We start from the raw sequence: 21,411 nt of genomic DNA, 5'->3' as shown, positions 1-21,411 counted from the left end.
CATCTGCCATCAAATGACTTTCATTCAAGGATCCAAACCACAGAAAGAATGCTATACAAAAAATAGACAAAAGATCTGGATCTTTATCATGCAAGGCGGAAAAATATTTGGCTTCCTGCTGGCAGTGAAAATATAATGAATTTCACCCAAAGTAATGGAAAATGCAAAACCACAATCTCTAAGGCACAGTCAGCCTGAAACCTGATAAATGCAAGGAGAGAAACCTTTTATTAATATCAAGTGTGACTATTATTGGATGTCCTACATGAGGGTGGGATCTGCCCTACAGGACTATTGTGTACCTGGAGCAATAAGCCCTTCATTACTGAACACTCACTTCCTAATTGACTAATTGTGTCGTAATGATGTCTTCATTCTTCTACCTAAATCTGACATCCCTGGCTCCTTATACAAAGGGTTACAAGATAAAGCCACATGTTAGCTATCAGTGTAACATTATTTCTCTCTTGGCGTCCACAGGGGGCTACTAATCAGTGGACAGGGGTCAAACACCTGCCCCCAGGATCACAGGTCACAAACAATCCATTGCTTATGAATGGGGAAGCTGGAGGTAGCCGTGTCTGAGGCTCCGCTCCATGTCCTGCTGGTGACCTAAACTTTCTGCTGTACAAGCAATTTCATTTTTTACTGGAAGCAAAGATGTCGTAGCAACACAATGACTGGAATTAGATTTCTTCTGGAAGGTAATAAAATAGACTTTATCCATCCTGGAGCAAAACCGGGCTGTAATTCCTATAAGACTTTCATGAAAGTATCGTTTATTAATTTAAAGGGAACCTGTCACATGGAATGGAAGGCAATCTACATGTAGAATGTTCTAGAAAATGCAGATTGATATATAGTTTGTAGGCGAAATATTTGGTATAAATAGTCATTTATTCCTGTTCTTAGAAATCGTTAGTCTTGTGGCCTATCAGTGATTGACAACCCGCCGTGCATACAAGATAGCTGTCAATCACTGTTAGGACCGCCCCCATGACTAGATGACAGCATCTAAGCATTGAAAGATATAAATTCATAAAATACAAGTTATATACTATATATCAGTCTGTTCAGCTCCTCCTACACTATAAGGGTATGTTCACATAGAGTTTTTTGCAGACGTATTTTGATGTGTAATACAGCTCAAAATTTCACGTAGCGGAAAAAAAATGCAATATGCCCTATCTTCCTGCAAATTCCACGTCTGAGTCAGCCACCTAGTCCGCAGTTCGAGACTCGCTGTGATTAAGCCCATTCATCTGGGCCTGATCAGGAGTGGGATGCTGTGACGGGATCCCGATGCATTGCATCAGCATCGTATTGCGGCTAGCCACGCAAAAAAGCCACACAACGGAAAAGGTTTCCACCATGTGGACTAACCCTGACATGCTGCATTTTCCATTTGACAGGTTCCCTTTATATTCAGGATCATGTTTCAGATACAACATATAGGAGTCATGGTATATCAGAAATATTCATTCATGCATTCTCTTGTGTTGTGTGCTACAAATTGTTGCAAATCCCATAACTGTGTTCTATGACAATTGAATTATTTATCTAACCTTTTAGCATTCCCTTAAAGGTATCATGAATATTATATAAGATAGTATATCATATAAAATACAGTACAGCTCCAATAAATACTATGGTATTAGGTTGTCATCTTATTTCTAATCATCAGGGAAATCCATGGATTTATGTATGCGTTATCAGTCACACAGGATATAATTCCTACCTCCGGATGAGAGTTAGTTGGCAAGACCGAGCTTTCGTTTTCCACGCCCATGCTAACTGGACCATTATTTGGAGAACTGGGTCCTGATACCGGAGAGCTGCTACTGACCGAAGACTCTGGAATACAATAAACCAGCCTTGGTAAATGCACAGAATAATGACTTGGAAAAAGAATGGGAAATGAACGTTGTAACGTCGATCACACGGTGAGGAAATAGTGTATGGCCTTTCCTATGACTGTGATTCCTTGACTAGTATAGCAGTGGATTTATGAGGACATTACTATATTCACTAAGAAAGTCATCGGAGTATTCTCCAAAATCAAAGGTATTGGTAGAATGGCCTTAAAAGTCTTCACATGTAGACAGCACTCCTACTGGTGCTGCATCCTCCACCATGGTCTTCTTCTACATTGGCCAAAAAGAACTATTGACTTTTTTATGATACCCCTTTTCTTTACTGCTGTCATTATGTAGGACACTAGCCAGGAAACATTATAGAGGAGAGAAGCCTCCATAACAGACCACAAATATTGGATGCTTTGGGGTAGGTTGTACCCAACCAAGGACAGACAGCCCTGGTCATTGTCCCCCACACTGATTGACAGAGACCGATATAAAAGGTGATGGAGACAACTTGAGCTTGGCACTCTCTTTCCATGGCTGGAAGGGCACTGCACTGACCACACAAAAAGGGAATAAGACAACTAGACGGCAAGTTTTTTCTCATCTCAAGCTGCATTTTTAATCAAAATTTAAGAAAAACTTAATTTAGTTTCTTCACGTTAACTGGAACTATAGCGCACATCTTCAGAAAACCTATGCCATACCATTAAACAATGCCCTTTCAAGGGCTATATCCAAAAATGAGACAGAGGGAGCAATAGCATGCAGGAATTGATGCCTGTAAGGACCAAATGCCACCCAGACATATAAAGGCATGAGTATTAGGTAGGGGCCCTGTTACATTTTGCATTCGAGGTCCATGAACTCCAAATTACACCTCCAACATTTCCATACCATATTTCATAATAATGATTAATTAATATGTGTTTTTTTCTAAAATAACATAGAATAGCATTAAGGTACTGGTGAGGTCACAAGAAGTTCTTCAAGAAGGTCCTACTACTAGGACAACCATGGTCAGGTTCACTTGTAACACAACTAGATTACGGCAATAACTAACTACTGTCCTAATGTAATAAAACCATAAGATACAACAAAATTCATGAAATAATATACAGTAGAGAATTGATAATGTACCTGTATACCATAACTATTAATAACATAGATGAGTGCTGGTGACCATCTGGAATATCTGCTGCACCCAGCCTGTGGTCAGTCTGGTGCACAGAGATGTTCATCACATATGGTGACCAGACGTAAAAGTAAAAAACATGGGAACCAGTAGTTTCATGCTTGACTTACTTTTCTTTACTACTGGGATTTGTGTGTCATGTTGATTTTGTGTAGTTGTAGTTCTTGATAGATAGAGGACATTAGTGTTGCTAGATATGGAGAGTGGAAGCCTTTCAGATTTTCTTTAGTTACTGGAAATTACCCAAGAAATCAGATTTTCCACAGAATAAAAATAGTTGGATAAAACAATTAGTAGTCGGAGCTTTGGGGGAAGGAATTTTATATATTGTATCATTGTTTAACTGTGATATTGAGGGATTCAATGAGGGATGAAGGAGCAAAGCATTTTAACCAGAATAAAGCAAAAGGTCAAACTTTTAGGCTTAAAAAAGGTAATGGGTGGCCCGATAGGAAAAGGGAACAATATTGGAATGGAGTCTTGTTATTTCTTCAAGACTAAGGCTATTTGGGTTGTTCTTGTGTCACCAAAGATAAACAAAGTAGATTTCCAAAGGTCATAATAACAGTCTATCAATCTAGTGTGGAGGCTGCCACTGTTCTACCCCTATCTATGTCAATACATAAATAAAATGTCCACCCAACCTCAATGTAAAAACAAGCCAATGCGCTAATGGACACCATCGCTGCCTGCTACATTTAAAGGGGCAGTGAGTTTGAAGTCTTCTTTTAATATTCTTAAATATACAATATGTACAATAGTGTTCTATAAAAAGATTACTGATAAGAAGTCCTCAAAAACATCTGACCCCATATTTAATACTGTAGCTCACATATTTCCAGCTCTGAAACCCCTCAGAAATACTTACATGAGTGACTGATATTAGCAGATCAGTTGCACGTCTATAACCTGACACTTTAACATAAGGTTCACACTAGCTCTGGGATCTCCGTATTTCTGGCCTGTCGAGGAACCCTCAACGATGTCCAACCACAGAATGTGATCAGCCAGGTCAGAAACCTTCCCATGTATCTGTGCTGAATTTGACCAGTCATTTGCCACTTTGTACAAGCCCTATCAAATCAGATTTTTTGACCCAATTGTCCTGTTTAGTCTCTTGTGCTGCTGTTGGGATCACTACTACTCCCAGAGATGACTGATCAACTACATTGTGAGGGTCTTTCACAAGGCCATTTTTGACAATGTATTACATATTTCTGATAAATCTTTTATTACTGATATAATATTATCACTCATCATTCAGAATATGAAGTTCTGTGATTGCTGTAGCAAAGTCATTTTTGCACACATTAGATGGTAAATGCACATATTGTACCTGCCACCTCAAATATCCTCTTCTTATATGAACCTGTGACATTTCCATCTTTTCTTCTCAACAAAGGACTACTTCTTCTCTCTGCGACTTTTTGTTTTAATCGAGATCGAACCTTCAGGTTGGGTTCTGAAGCTGAAATGAGAACATAAAGAAAAATGAATTGAAGTACAAATTGTTCTACATTATTAGAATTATGTCTGTATTCACAGAAAAAATTCCACATGTTACTTTAGTGTTCATTTTATGTTCAACATAACTCTGCATGGTCCTTATAATTTTTTTCAAACAATGAAATATGAATATAAATGAATAGTTTATCTTAAGTATTCTATTTTGTGGTGGATTTTCGGTCACATCGTTTTGTATGCTCATTGGCCCTCTTCTTTCACAGTCCAATTCCCTTTGGAAGACCATTTATAATGTAGTTTATTTATAGTTGTCTTGAGGTTTCAGTTTTAGGCGGAGACCCCATGTTGCGGAAACGCAGCTTTTTTTTTTTTTTTAATGTAGATTGTGAGCCCCATATAGGGATCATAATGTACATTTATTTTCCTATCAGTATGTCTTTGTAGTATGGGAGGAAACCTTGCAAACATGGGGAGAACATAAAAACTCCTTGCAGATGTTGTTCCTGGTGGGATTCAAACCTAGGACTCCAGTGCTGCAAAAACAAAGCTTTTTTATTGCAGATTTTGCTGCGGTTTTTTGAGCCAAAGTCAAGAATGACTACAAAAAGAATGGGAAATACATACTGTAGGAAGTTTTTAAAGAGCAACACGGTGGCTCAGTGGTTAGAACTGCAGCGCTGGAGTCCTAGGTTCGAATCCTGCCAAGGGCAATATCTGCAAGGAGTTTGTATGTTCTCCCTGTGTTTGTGTGGGTTTCTTCCCACACTCCAAAGACATACTGATATGGAACGTAGATTGTGAACCCTATATGGAGTCCTGGGTTCGAATCCTGTCAAGGACAATATCTGCAGGGAGTTTGTATATTCTCCCTATGTTTGCATGGGTTTCCTCCAACACTCCAAAGACATACTGATAGGGACTCTAGATTGTGAGTCCTGTATGGGACAGAGACTGTCAATGTCTGTAAAGTGCTGCGGAATATGATGGCGCTATATAAGTAAGCATAATAAATAAATAATAATAATACTTATACATTGTGCTCAATCCACTCCTGGCTTTTGCTCAAAATCTGCTACAAAAAAAGCTGTGTTTCTGCAACATGCGGTTTCAGCCTAAAAAGTAAATCTTGGATGGTGTTTGGGTTCCTATATTATCCAGAAGACCAATGACTAGAGATTTAACATTTCTATTTTCGAAAGCATTCTTACTTTACAGAATTTTTCCACACTTGCTTAAAACTATATATATATATATATATATATATATATATATATATATATATATATATAGTTTTAAGCAAGTGTGGTTATGTATATATAATACAGTATATATATATATATATATATATATATATATATATATTATATATAATATATTTAGGTATATTATATATCTAATAAATATATGTGTGTGTATATAGTATATATGTAGCGCAGAATATTTACAAGTAAACAAGTGTCCCCTTTTCTCGAAGAAAATCTATGCATTCTCTTAATGTTTTCCTAAGATCAGTTTCATAGGAGATTTCCATACCAGTGACTGCCTAATGTGAGATATAGTCCCTCAGCTCAGTGGAAAAAGCTGTTCAGTATTCACCAGAGGGATGTTGAACTTATGTGTCAATGTGTTTCATGCCCAGTGGCACTGATTGCCTTCCTATTTTTACCATACACTTTTCACTCTGCATTTCAATCACATCAGCAGTCGGATTTTTTATAAGTTCATGTCTCTGAATTTGTCTGCCTGCTGAGAAGGTAACCTTGCATAACATAAATTATTGAAATGAAAACATTCAATCTGGAATTGAAAGAGAGGAAACACATAAATATTCGGAGACTTTTTTTTTCTAAAATTAACTCAGAAGAAATTGGAATAATTAGTGCAAAAAAAAAGTGAAGAAAAGATTAAATTAATATTTTAGGAAGTTTTTACAACACAAATTTCAGCAAGGAAAATCTGTATAAATATATATGCTTATTTTTTTCCATTGTATCCATTTATATAACACGGATATTTTCGGTAGCGCTCTACACCGTACAGCACAATACAGAGACTGTCATCAGTCACATTGGTACCACTGGGGGTTCACAATGTACAGATGTTTTTATTTCGGCATGTGGGAGGAAACCAGAACGCCACAGAAATACAGGTAGAATATACAAAATATATGAATGTATTGCCCTTACTCAGGATCGAAATACAAATTGCAAATACAACAATTTTTTCCCTTAATTTTGTAAATGTGGGTGTCAATCTATAAAGGGGTGTTCACACTTGCGCCCATGTCCACCCACAGGACATGCAGGACATGCAGGACTTTGTGTCTGGCCAGAAAAAAACTATTTCCCCGTGGAGAGGCTGCATACAGACACTGGCGGTTTACTTTAAAAACCCATTCAAATGAATGGGTTTTAAAACTGACCGCTGGGAAGCCGTGCCCTATGCAGTTTCTCGGGGGAATAGGATGGTGACCTGGTGGGCGGACATGGGTGCAAGTGTGAACACCCCCTAATGGAGCTCAAAAGGTTTTTTAATAGTTACACGTGAGGCCTAGAATGACTGTCTAGTTGACAGACCAGATAGTTAAGTCTTGTTAAATAACACAAAAAAGTGCCCCCTCCCTAAGGCATTGGGGCCTGCCAGCCAGGACTGAAGAGCTTAGTTTTCCCTTATCATGACCCTGAACATAGTGATAGACCATGAAGCTGCTATTAGGTTCTTCGAATGATGGGGCCAATGTTGGTTATTCCCAACCCCTTTGATGATGAGTCCTGCTTTGCCTATCCAGACTAACTGCAAAGCAAAAACAGGCCATTTTTTTTTATTAGTGGCAATAAATGGCACCATCATGGGATGCCATTTTGATATGACTTGAGCCAATTCACTATCATCTTGTTTTATGGCAATGAAGTTCTTATGGAGAGAAAAATTGGACATAGATACTATTTGCCAAAATGAGGACTAATTCCTTTCCCTGAGAGCCCCCTTGCTGCCACACAGGCAGCATTTATAGCACATGTGCCCTTGGTGATATGACCAAATCAGAGTGTTAATCTGAATTTTTGTACTTTTACTTACAGGTTGATAAGACTCATCTCTCAGTAGATCATCAATGGCTTATCAGACCATGCAGAGGAATAAGGCTGCCTATCAGTGTAGCTTTGGAATACCATGGACCTGCAAAACTACACAAACTATTTGAAATCCACTTCATAATGGTAAAACACAGCCAGTCAGACTGGTTCTTAAAGTATTATATGAGGTTGCTATGTCAAGCCCCCTGGGGTACAAAACATGGTCTTCAAAAGGATAATGGTTTACTGGATTCAGGAGACAAATTTAAGATAATTTTACACATTCTGGAATAAACTATAACCAATGGTGAAATCCAGACAATATCATATTTTGGTTGCAAAAAAGTTTGAGACGCCTTACTAGCAAGTCTATAAATCTATGAGATAACATTATATCAGTTTTAGACAATATTATAGATATACTTGCTCTTGTTCTGGTGAACCAAGAATAGGTCACCATAGGATTTTATGATGAGCTATATTAAATCCATATAAAACCCAGACTTACTGGCCATGTTATACCAATGAGAGGCTAATTTTCATTACTTTCTCTAGCTGTGTCTTTTGCAGGTGCAGAATAGACTAGACTTGGTGCATAGTCTTGGTGCACCTGATCCGAAGCATCTTTTCCAGCTCACATCCTGACATGTGTTATTCCTTATGCTAAAGCGTGCACATGTTTTTCCAATGAAAACTTCTATCTCAGTCTTTCCTTTTTATTTGCTGTGTACATATCTACTGAAATTAGTATCCCCCGCAGCAGCCCATGGTCAATTAGTTACAATGAAAACCTGCTGTTGCCGGAGACATTTTCCCTTGATGAATTTAAATAAACACATTTCCTAAGTCCACGTGATATTGGGAACCGCAGCACTAACTTTCCGAAGACGAGAGTACATGAATAGAGCTACATGTGTAATACTAAGTGCGATGGTGAAAATGTCGCAAGATAAATCTACACTGGTAGAAACCATAAAGAAGCAGTGCTACGTGCCGAGATGTAAACGTTGTAGGTGTCACGAATAATCTAATCTTTTCCAAATTTGTCTCTCCCCTTCATACCGGCAGGAAAAGTTCATAACCACATGATGTACAAAACTGAGCATCATGTACAGGAATTTGATAAAAATTTGGTTGGCAATTGACTCGCATCCACATGTATGACTGTGTGCTCATGAATTGTTAGAAGACAGTCTGTTTCATGCATGAACTATGGCCTCGCAACTTCAAAGGCACAATCCATATGTATTAGCCTCACTTTATACAGAGCATCAAATAAAAGAATCAAATAAAAAAAAAATTAATAATTCACATAGGCCGAGATTGTAATAAAGTGGCTTGAAAGAAAGCGCTATCCTCTTATTTAAAAAAAAAAAATCTTTCTATTAATTTACACAAGACAATTCAATTTTTAACAGCCATTTTTCATCTATGTGTAACATTTCCCAGTTATCCGATCATTTTAATGTCCGTTTGTCCAACCGTTTGATCCATTCTAAATGGCCGTCACGCCGATAAAAATCCATTTTGATGGACGTTAAAAACAAACCCATTGATTTGTATTGGGTGTGAAAATGGGCAAAAATAGGACGTCCTAATTTTTAACAGATGTTATTCACGGTCTGTTGGATGGATACACCCATAGACTAAAATGGCGGAGTGATGGATAGCCATCAGAAAATGGCTATTTTTCTCCATCATGTGCGTAAAGCCTCTCCTGGACAGCTATAAGCCATAATGCTATAATATAGTGTTGTATGTAGGCCCCATATGGAATCATGCTCTGTAGTATATACAGGCACCGAGCAGAGCCTTGTGAATGAGCCCTGATAGGTGAAAAGTAGGGCCATGACATGGACCTCGATTAAAACATCCATGGAAATCTATGTACAGGATAAAAAAATTCTCCTGGAGAATATAACACATCACTCAATGTAATACAGACCTCTAACCAATCCACAAGTGCAATAGAAAAAAACAATAAACTATACTCGGTGTTATAAACCCAAAATTCCTTTGTCTTTAAAGGGTTACATAACTAAAAAATAATACTTCGTAGAGTTTGTCGAAAAAAAATTTTTGGGAAATGATTCAATTCTTAGTCAATAAATCACTTAAGCGATTTAACTCTTAGTAACAGTAATTTTAAGAGAATTTAGAAAAATATTTGTTCAAAAACTTACAACTTTACTTACTGCTTACAATAATACCCTTGACAAATAACTACCATTACAAAGCGTCTAAGGAAAATATTTGCAGAAATGTTCAGTATGATGGTGGATACAAGAACTTACACAAGAGACTTTTACAATATTTGCCAAACATGACCTATAAACTCGCTAAACTATGTGGAAACGTATGGAGGGCTCTTGTGGACTGGGCGTTACTGATGTGCTGCGTATCACAGGCTTTATGGTGGGAAATTGCTACTTTCTTTTCAAGAATTACTTTGGGGATCCACCTTTGGCTATAGTGAAGGGCGTACATACTATAGCAAAGTGGCAGACCATTTGGCTGGTAAGGGACTGTTCGAGAAATTGGGCTCAGTCCTTGTTGGTTTCTTCCACGTTACTACTGAGTGGCAAGACCCTGCCTAGGACTCCCACTTTAGAGTAACTATAGTGTTAATAAGTACAAGCCCATTAGTCTTGGAAAGGGACACCATCTATAGCTATAGGGGTTTCAGATGTAGCATTCGCTACCAGAGCCTGGCCCTTCAAAGAGCCCAAAGGCATCTCTACAAAATAAGAAAAAAACTGTGCTATAGATAGCACATGGTAAGTGGGGCCCTGTTACATATATGGGGAGCAGAAGGTAAAGCTGCCAACAGACATAGCTAGTGGAGACTTGACTCCAATCATAACAAAGGATTGGACATCTTAAAATCCAACATGCCTATTTCCTCCAAAATCTGCTACAGGATACTCTCAAATGCATTTAGCCCAAGAAAACTGGTGAATGGGCCTATTTTTATCTAATTTGTATGACTACCATAAGAAAAGGGGATAACACAATTTTTTAACAATTTGACAAAAGGGAAAACAAATGAAGAGTTAAATTTGCTGTGATTGATTTTTGGTGGCAAGACATGTGCATACCTCCCAACCGTCCTGATTTCTGCGGGACATTCACAATTTCCGTGTCCTGTTCCGTGGCCCCGGTCGGCGGGAGGTATGTCTCAATCTCAACTCAGATCTGCGTCTGGAGGACGCAGATCTGAGTTGAATACATACGCGACTAAAACAAGGAGCTGTCACAGATCAGCTCCTTGCTTTGCCGCGGCGCTCCAACTAGTGGCTGTGTAAGCGTGATGTGATAAGCACGATGTGATAAGTGAAACTGCGGAGAGAGCAGTGGGGGAGCGAGGGAAGGTGAGTATAAGTGTTTTTTTTTTTAATCTGGGGGCAGAGATGGAGAGGGGGCATGAAACTGGGGACAGAGATGGGGGGACATGAAACTGGGGGAGAGATGGAGGGGGACATATAATTTACGGGTGACTTAGGAAGATTATACTGTGTGGGGGCACATGAAAAATGAATGACAATGGGCGGCGTCAACATTAAAATTGGTGGGACTAAATTTGTCCCTCTTTCGGTTCTTAAAAAGTTGGGAGGTATGCATGTGTAATAGTCTAATCCCACTACTTCTGGTCTACTTATTGGCTGTTGGCTATAGATGGTTCTCCATCCATGATTCGGCTGCTTTGTACTTTAGTAGTAAGCTGTTTTATGTTAAACAATGTTTGTGGTCAGTTCCTGTGTTCGAGGCAGATGACACAGCGCTTCTGATGGTCTGCGGATGGAGAACAACTCCTACCTTTGTATCACTGAGAAGTGTGCCAAGTGCAAATCAGGACTTAATGAAAAAAGACAGGAAATGGGGGTAGAGGAGAAACCAGGACCTCTTGTAGAGTCTGCACTAGACATAGGTAACCTGAGATCCAGGAAGCTCCATAGCTCTTCTTTGAAGATGGAATGAAGACTTTTACAAATAGCTCATTTTATTACAGTTATTACTGTACATTCTTGGAGGAAAGCTGATGTTTATTTGACATGTAGACTTTTTATATGAAATCTGATCACCTCAATGATAAATTCGCTGAACCCTCATTAATTACCAGGCTTTGTGGAATTCTCCTCCTTGTTTATCTCCTCCCCATCCATGATTTCTCAAAATGAAACACTAGGACAGAGTTCACCACCCTATGATTTTACTATTATCGACATGGTGGTATACCAACAGGGGTTTCAGAGGCTCCAATTGCAACCAGCCCCCTATGCCTGGGGGCCCATCTGCAATTCAAGTGAATGGAACAGAGGTGCAATGACCTAGTATAGTTACATAGTAAAGCTTAAAAAAGACTATCTAGTTAAACCTATTATCCTGCAAAATAAAACCCTCTCGGGAATATATAATGTTGGTATTTTTAAATATGTCTGAAACAGAAAACCTATTATAAATAAAATATATATATATATATATATATATATATATATATATATATATATATATATATAGTAACTTTTTACATACATCTAGCCCATTATAGGCCATTCTTTTATAAATAATCTGCATGGATTCATCTGACACAATGATTAGTTATTAAGGGTAGCATTTGAGATTTAAGACTATGCCAGATTTAAGCATTCAGGCACATTTCAGAAGGTCCTGTGTGGCAAAATTGAAGCCTGTCACCACCCTGGCCCACCTTGATCGTTGCCCTGCTCCATCCTTTGTCTTAAAAATTAGAGAGTGGAGTGCTGAAACAACAAAGTACCGTATTTTACGGACTATAAGGCGCACTGGACTATAAGCCGCATTGCCCATGAGCGCCTTATAGTCCGTCTCGGTTCATATATAAGGCGCACCGGACTATAAGCCGCAGTCCGGTGCGCATTATATGTTATTGAAAGCGGCGGCAGGCAGACTTTGCCAGCGGCCGCTTAACCCCCCGCGTGCCAGCCGCTTCTATTGGAAGCGCTCGGCAGGCGAGGAGGGGCTCTATCAGCAAAATCATGCTGATAGAGCCCAACCGTAAAAGTTAGATTAAACTACCCCCCCCCCCCCTTTAAAATAAAAGCCTGAAACAGAATGTGAAACTTACCGAGCGGTGCAGGGTGGGCGGGCATTCAGGCCTCCTCTTCCTCCGATGTTCCGTCCTCCTCCTCCGCCGCTCGCTAACTGATAATGGCCTGGGCGCATGCGCAGTAGTAGAAGCATTATGATATTGCGCATGCGCCCAGGCCATTAGTTCGTGAGCGCCGGAGGAGAAGGACAGAACATCGGAGGAAGAGGAGGCCTGAATGCCCGCCCGCCCGCCCTGCACCGCTCGGTAAGTTTCACGTTCTGTTTCAGGCCGGCGTGACAGCAGGGCTGCCGGACACTTCCCATTCATTTCTATGGGAGCCGGTATGCGAGCGCTCCCCATAGAAATGAATGGACAGACACTTCCCATTCATTTCTATGGGAGCCGGCATGCGAGCGCTCCCCATAGAAATGAATGGGAAGTGTCTGTCCATTCATTTCTATGGGGAGCGCTCGCATGCCGGCTCCCATAGAAATGAATAGGAAGTGTCCGGCAGCCCTGCTGTAACCATTCCGTAGTGTGAATGCACCCTTACGGTGCCTTTTATGTATGTATGGAAGCGGCACGCAGACTTTGCCGCCGCATCCATCCATATATAAGGCGCACCGGACTATAAGCCGCACTTACGATTTCTGAGGAAATCGTAGGTTTTTATGTGCGCCTTATAGTCCGGAAAATACAGTACAACATGTTTGTAGGGTTGAGCGATTGGGATTGGAAAAGATCGAATTCCGATCGGCAATCAAGTAAATTTCAAGATTGCAATTGGAATTCCGATACCAATCTTTTCCAGTGAGATCGAGGTTGGAGGTTATCTCAAGATCGGCTCAACCTTAAATGTGACTTTTCCCATAGAGAAGCATTGACTAGGGTTGAATGATCGGGATTGGGTGGAAAATGATCAGAAATCTGAAAATGCACAACTTTTGTGTCAGTTTTTTTTTCTGTAGATTTGTCAGTAATTTCCCTCCAATGTCCTTTGGTCCTTAAGTGTTGTTTGGTTAGATGCCACATTTAATGAATCTCAGTGTGAGGTTTATTCACAAAACAGAGGAGAGACGGGAACAAGTTAATTTCAGCAACTACTGTATATATAAAGAGGACCTTTCACTTCCACCAACTCTTTGCATGTTTCAGCAAGTGCTGCTCTCTGATTCCAGAACAGTTGGATTTTTTTTCTCTAGCTCCCACTATTCCTTAGCTTCAGCCCCCAATTATTATTATTATTATTATTATTATTATTAATTATCATTAACTATAATAATGTAATGTGTATTGTGAAAAATATAACTTTTTACAAATAGTCTTGCCTTTTTTGAAAGCGCTAGTAATAAGAACAGAATAATAACCTAACTTTATGGTGCATTTACTTAAAATTTTTATTATATTTTAATATTTTTGTAAAATTTTATTTTATATTAATAATATTGGTGTTTCCCATTAAAGAAGTAAAACGAAGCAATTTAATTTTTCCCATATATCAGAGCCTCTTAAAATCCATAATCTTTTTATAGTTAGTTGGTAGATGTGAGTCAATAGTGATTAAAGCACAGCTGTGGTGAGTAGACCATGAGACATGTCCACCAGATGTTCTCTCTCATACTGAAACAGACAATTATAAATTCTACTTTATTATTTCCTTGCGCTCACCAAAGAACATTTCTAGGTCTTGAGGTATGTGACTATGCATGCTTTGGTTCATGTGTAAATTGAAGGAATGCTATAGACAGCTCAGGTTTGCAGTTTAATGGTTCTCATTCCAAAATGATAAAGGATCATCATACATCAATATCTTATAAGAGAAGGTATATATAGGCACACTACAACAGAACGTTACTTTATATACTTGTTTAATAAACTGATATACACAGCTTTACAGATCCTAATCTATGGTGGAGATATGCAGTCACACGTTTGTACACCATGACCATCAAAATATATGGACCACATGACATGAACACCCTATGAGAGTTAACTAATAGCTCAGAGCTGCATTCACAATTCTGCAGACTTTAGAACAAAGGTGCAAGGGGATACGAATTTTTAGTGCGTTTGCTTCATGGTATTCGATTGTAATCGAATACCTCGAATGGCCTGATATTCGATTGAATATCTATCCGATCAAACAGTGTTCACTCATCTCTAGTAGTATACCAATATAAAGTTGTAAACGTGATGATTTATTTTCAGCCAAACCTGACGATTTTGATCTATCTTATGTGTATGAGATTATATCGCCTTCTTCACCACAGCAGATGTCATAGAAAAGAAATGTCAGGCGTGTTTTATTCTCAAGGAAGATAAGCAGGGGTTAGAGGTGTAAGGCTGAGTTCACATGTAGTTTGAATCAATGGGAACCGGTCAGTTCTTTTTTTCTGGGAGCCGTTTGTTCCGGTTCTCGGAAAAAAGAAGCGACATGCTGACTAGGCCCAGTCATTGGGCCTAATCTGGAGTGGAGTGCACGACTGGATGCTGGTGCACTGCCGGTGCAGCTACCCGTTTCTTGGTCTGGAAACTGAGGTGCCCTCCGCCTCAGTTTCTAGACCAAAAACCACATCTGAACCCGGCCTAAGTCTACATTAAGAACACACGATTTCTCATGTGCCTCTCCCCTCCACCAATCTCTACCTATCACTCAGCAAATACAGCTTAAAATATTAATATTGGCATGCAAAGCCATCCACAGCCTATCCCACCCATACATCTCAACCTAATCTTCCGTTACCTCTTCATACATACTCTCCGATCTTCTCAAGATCTCCATTTTTGCACTGCTCTTAACCACTCTTCGTACAACCACCTCAAATACTTCTCCCATGTATCGGCTATACCCTAAAACTCATTACCATGATACATAAGACTGTCTCCCCCCCATCTCTTCAGGAAAGCATACAACCATCAATAAACCTGCAATAACCCATCTCAACACCATCTGAACAAGGTCTACCCTTGCCTACTGCCCTTCTTCCCTTGTAGATTGCAAGCCCAGGGTCCTTTCTCCCATTGTACTAGTTTGGATATATTAGATTTTTGTTCTCGCGTTATATTTTGTATGTTACAACAACATGGAATTAATGGAATTCTAAAAACAATAATTATAATAATATTGATAATAATAATATGCCAACTATATGTGATTTTCTTTTATCCACTATGGTAACAAAAGCAACCGTCACAACCATACGCATCAATACAACTCCACAACCATGCAACGGTAATCACGATTTAGTGCTTTTCCGCATTTCACCAAATTTTTACCAAACATTCACGGTCTAACTTCATATATGTGCTTAAAATTTGTAACTACCATCTTCCTCACCAGATTCCAGTGATGCAGGAAACTTACAAGGCTCCTTTAGGAGACAAGGGGATGATTAACTAATAAAATGTAAATGTGAAACCCTTAGTAACTAACCAGCCATTAGCCGTAATGTGTGAACGTTACACAATGAAACCATATGGTTCCTAGACAAAGACGCACATTTGTTCTTCATAAGTACAAATTACAGAAGTGCTGCTCTATCCCTGGGGGTATAAGATGCTTCTCTTATCTTATCAAGGTCCTTTATTCTTACTCCCCGGGTAAGAGAGTACATGAAATAGGTAGATTGTATGGACTGTAGAAAATGACTGCTCCTGTTATATAATATATCTTTAGACAGGCAGGTTACGGAAGAGGGTATTAGACTCATGCTCTTAATACAATGAGATTTAATTAATAGGATTATATCCTAAACCGCCCGATAAAAATAATCTTACTAGCATTGACCTTATCTAATAGGGAATTGATTTATTTATTCCAAGTAAGATGTGAAGTTGGACATTGTCAGGTTCACAAACTTTAGGGTATATTCACATGCTGCAGATTGAAAACTGATAAAATCCATTTATTTGAATGGGGCAGGAAGGACATAGTTTTCTGCAAGTCTGAATCAAATGCATGGGACAGTCACAGTTTCTACAATAAATCTGCAGAATATACAATAAATCTTGTGTATATATCTCGTAGTGTCACCCCACATGTGTTGGATTACTAATAAAACACACATTTATAGTGGGCAAGAATGAGGAATGAAGTCTAGACAGTAAAAGTCCTTTAATCTGATGAAGAATGGTCGGGATTTCCTGCTAATATAACATTTGACAAAAACAGTCCCGATATCAGGCTATTGGGAAGGTCTGTTGGGGCAGTTTCTAAGTATCCTATACACTTAAAGGGAGTCACTTGAATGCAGCATACCAATCCAGCCTTGCAGATAGATAGGTTAGTGCCACCAGAACCCAGCATATCAACCCTGCCCCACTGATAGATAGGTTAGTGTCACCAGAACCCAACATATTAATCCAGCCCCGCAGATAGATAGGTTAGTGCCACCAGAACCCAGCATATCAACCCTGCCCCACTGATAGATAGGTTAGTGCCACCAGAACCCAGCATATCAACCCAGCCCCGCTGATAGATAGGATAGTTTTACCAGAACCAGCATATCAATCCAGCCCCGCTGATAGATAGGATAGTGTTACCAGAACCCAACATATCAATCCAGCCCCGCAGATAGATAAGTTAGTGCCACCAGAACCCACCATATCAACCCAGCCCCGCAGTTAGATAGGTTAGTGTCACCAGAACCAGCATATCAACCCAGCCCCGCTGATAGATAGGTTAGTGTCACCAGATCCCAGCATATCAACCCAGCCCCGCTGATAGATAGGTTAGTGTCACCAGAACCAGCATATCAACCCAGCCCCGCTGATAGATAGGTTAGTGCCACCAGATCCCAGCATATCAACCCAGCCCCGCTGATAGATAGGTTAGGGTCACCAGAACCAGCATATTAACCCAGTCCCTCAGTTAGATAGGTTAGTGTCACCAGAACCCAGCATATCAATCCAGTCCTACAGACAGAAATACTTGTAAGTGGAAAGTCAGCACTCAACAGCTTCATAAAATCTTGTTTTTATTATCTAATCCAGTTAAAAATGCACAATCAAATCCAATGGCAATAGTAACTCCCATGAAAAGAGAAAAACATCCTAGCTGACGCGTTTCGGAACTAAGTTCCTTAGTCGTAGCCTGCAGATAGATAGGTTAAGATCACCAGAACCAGTATATCAACCCAGCCCTGCAGATAGATAGGTTACAGTCACCAGAACCCAGCATATCAACCCAGCCCTGCAGATAGATAGGTTACAGTCACCAGAACCAGCATACCAACCCAGCCCTGCAGATAGATAGGTTACAGTCACCAGAACCAGCATACCAATCCTGCCCTGCAGATAGATAGGTTAGTGTCACCAGAACCCAGCATATCAATCCAGCCCCGCAGATAGATAGGTTAAGGTCTCCCGAATCAAACAGTGTTCTCCCCTTGTGGGTTGCTGCCTCATTTGCCAAGATAATGCTGCTTTCATCAACATGCAAATTAGCTCTATAGAGCAAAGAGGGCATTGCCATTGCTCCAAAGAGGTGCCAATGCCCCCATTGCTCTAAAAGCTCATTTGTCAAATTTCTTCTTTCAGATTAATATTGGAAGCATTGCGATAGAACAGTAGGAATCCATAGAAATAAACGTTGTACTTGTAGAGGTTGTGTATAATGCCATAGAGATTCTATATGAGATACAAAAAGCTGATAAATGTACTATATACATCAAACTTTCTAGCGGATCCAAATTCTGGAAACTCATGAGTATTGAGCTTTTCTGGAAATTTTCCATGTAGGCTGCTCATATAATATAGGCAAAATACATTATACATCATATATGTACATAAAATATAATAAGGCATGAATGTCAATAGGGGTGTGTAATAAATCATGGCATGCCGCTGACTGGTTTACTCCAGCTATTTGCATGGGAAAAAGTTCTAACCTTTGAATTATTTATCTGCAAGTTGGAAACTTTATTTGTCTTGTTAATTAAATTATAGATGACGACACCTGTTTAACATTGTATTTAAAATGTAATTAGAAATTGATGTTAATTGTTTGCGTATCTCCGACACGGTTGTTATGTTCGGGGGATATTATTCCAGTCCCCTACAACTTAATTAACCAAATATACAATGCAACCTTCCATCTGGTAGAGTCATTTAACTGGGATAATTTTGCAGCACCATAACTCAATGAGGCACAGAGGAAAAACTACTGAAATGCTATTTCCTTTGGAAGAGAATTATGTACAATTTCAGCGTGCTTAGAATTTCTAACAGCTAAAACCAACGGGGAGGTATCACTCTCATTTATATGACTTTCCCATGAGGACACCAACAGCAGAGAATAAAGCTTGTGCAATTTTTCAAGAGCGACTCAAATATTTTGCTTTTGGACGGAAAATAACATTAGGTGCTGAATTCTTTCACATTTAAGTCCAATTTTCATTGAAGACAATTCATTATGAATCTCTCTTTAATGGGCACTAATGACAGTGCACAATGACAATATTATTTTTAGTTTGTTTTTTTTTAATATTCATGTTTTTATATGATTTCCTATTAAAATGATATTTTCTCAACTTTACAACGTAATTCTTAAATCTAATAATCTATTGAAGTAGTAAACAATGACAAATGAGATTAAAAAATGAAAGATTACTTTTCTCCAAAAATTTTTTAATTACTTTTGATTAATTTTATATATATATATATATATATATATATATATATATATATATATATATATATATATATATATAATTAATCATAAGTAATTACAAATTTTTGGGAGAAAAGTAATCTTTCATATATATATAGATAGTGAGCCCCATATAGGGATCACAATATACTTTTTTTTTTCTATCAGTATGTCTTTTTTGTAGAATAGGAGGAAAACCACAGAAACACAGGGAGAACATACAAACTCCTTGCATATGTTGTTCCTGGCGGGATTCGAACCCAGGACTCCAGTGCTGCAAGGCTACAGTGCTATCCACTGAGCCACCGTGTTGCCCCTACTTCTGATTAAAAATTTTTATTTTGGATGTTTCTTTCTCTCTTAAAATAAAGATGTTTCAGAGGTTGTCACAAAGTCATATTATACATTCTAGGAGCAATGTGTGTAATATAATTAAAGGGGTTGTCCAGGGTAAAATACAAATTAACTCCTAAACTAAACCCCCTCCCCCGCCTTACATCTAATTTGCTTGTATTAAATAAACATGTATGACCACCCCAGGGACACTTTCTGATAATCCGTTCTGTTTCACCGCTTCCAAACGAAACGTCACCAGTACTCTCCCTCCCCTCAACCCCATCAATACTTACATGCTGTTTTGTCTGGGAATGGCTCCTCCCCTCTTACTCTCTTCAAGCACTTGCACACTCTGGAGGTGGCAGCGAGACATGTGTAGTAGAGACTGCACAACCATCTCTACTGCGCAGGCTTCACAGGTACTTCCCGTCTGTGCACAGCAACTCCAGCCTGCGCGCAGTGAAGTAAAAAGGAGGAGCCGTCTCCCAGATCAGAAGATAGGTAAGTATGATGCAATGGGGGTGGAGGGATGGTCTGATAAAAGGAGCAGCAAGTAGAATAAAGCCAGGAAAAGGGTGCACAAGGAAACAGTGAGGATTTAGCACTGTGGTGGATATATTTGCAGATAACTTTTGGAAGCTGGATAAACCCTTTAAGGAAAGCACCATGAACATGTAAGGACTTCTATAGGACTTACAATGCTTGGGTTTAAAAAACAAACAAACAAAAAAACTATGTTTTCATAGGGAATGTGCCGTAAAAATGTAAGGAGATTTACAGACAATGCAATACAAAAGAAATAGAACATCTGATCCAATTTCCTTTTAATTGTATCAAACTCTGTTCCTGTACATTATACAGTATTATTTCATTTTGATAGGAGGAATATTATTGAAATATCAGTAATATATTGCTAACTAATGTCAATAATAGTGTAGAATTTATAGACACTAATACAGACACTATGGTCTACAATACTGTGACATTAAGCATGTGTCAATATGGCTGTTACAGGAAAGCCCGTTTCTATGGGTCACTTTCAATGTCTGTAAATTTAGAAAAAGAATAAAATAAAATCTTCATTTCTTTAATCAAAAGAAAGAAAGGACAAGAAGTTCTCATTAAGAGTGAGATTTTGAGATATGGAGAACTCTGAGAGGGTGAAGTCTGCCAAGAGGAAAGCATTTAACCACATATAAAGGATTCGATGCTTTGTTTATTATTATTCCAATATTTCAAGTGTAACATGCTCATGTGAATTTCTGCTTCCCAAACCTTCATTCACTGCTTTACCTTCCAGTATGTCTAGCACGTAATGTGAAAAGTACAGAACGTTACTTGGAAAACAAGACAGGCATGTCTTCTCTGCGCCGCCATTCACTTGAAATCCCGGTTTTTGTCGGTATGCAAATGAGGTCCAAATTCAACGCATGCGCAAGTCAGCTCTGCCAGCGGGCCTCAGGCAGAACTGACTTCACATGCATTGAATTTTGATCCCCCATGCACCGGAAGAAGACATGTGAAGAGGCCGTTGCTGAAGAACATGGAGGCGGTGCTGAGGAGAGTTTTTTCTCAGCATTGGGGACGCCCCCAGTGCTGTTTGAGCACTGGGTCCTGCCCCTAGTGCTGCAAGAGAACACATTTGCATAAAACCCAGGATTTGAAGCAAACGGCGGCACGGAGAAGACATCGAAAGGTAGGAGAAGAATAGCCTTTCTTAAGGCTATTCCGAGGTGTTAGTGAGAAAATAAAGAGTTTGAATGATA

At 39.1% G+C, this 21,411-nt stretch overlaps 1 protein-coding gene across 2 annotated transcripts in view; it reads right to left on the bottom strand.

The window, feature by feature from the left end:
* Window positions 1-21,411, bottom strand: part of HDAC9 (histone deacetylase 9) — a 328,489-nt gene that overhangs the window by 24,994 nt on the left and 282,084 nt on the right. For both annotated transcript variants that reach the window (XM_075271432.1, XM_075271431.1), the window contains 2 exons: window positions 4,391-4,522; window positions 1,739-1,854 (listed from right to left, as the gene is read on the bottom strand). In XM_075271432.1, the coding sequence (XP_075127533.1) occupies window positions 1,739-1,854; window positions 4,391-4,522 (248 nt within the window). The remainder of the gene's footprint in view (window positions 1-1,738; window positions 1,855-4,390; window positions 4,523-21,411) is intronic.

This window comes from Leptodactylus fuscus, chromosome 4 (genome assembly GCF_031893055.1).
Source record: "Leptodactylus fuscus isolate aLepFus1 chromosome 4, aLepFus1.hap2, whole genome shotgun sequence".
Taxonomy (NCBI): Eukaryota; Metazoa; Chordata; class Amphibia; order Anura; family Leptodactylidae; genus Leptodactylus; species Leptodactylus fuscus.
The sequence above is the reverse complement of the archived record's forward strand: the minus strand, read 5'-3'. Positions and strand labels throughout refer to the sequence as shown.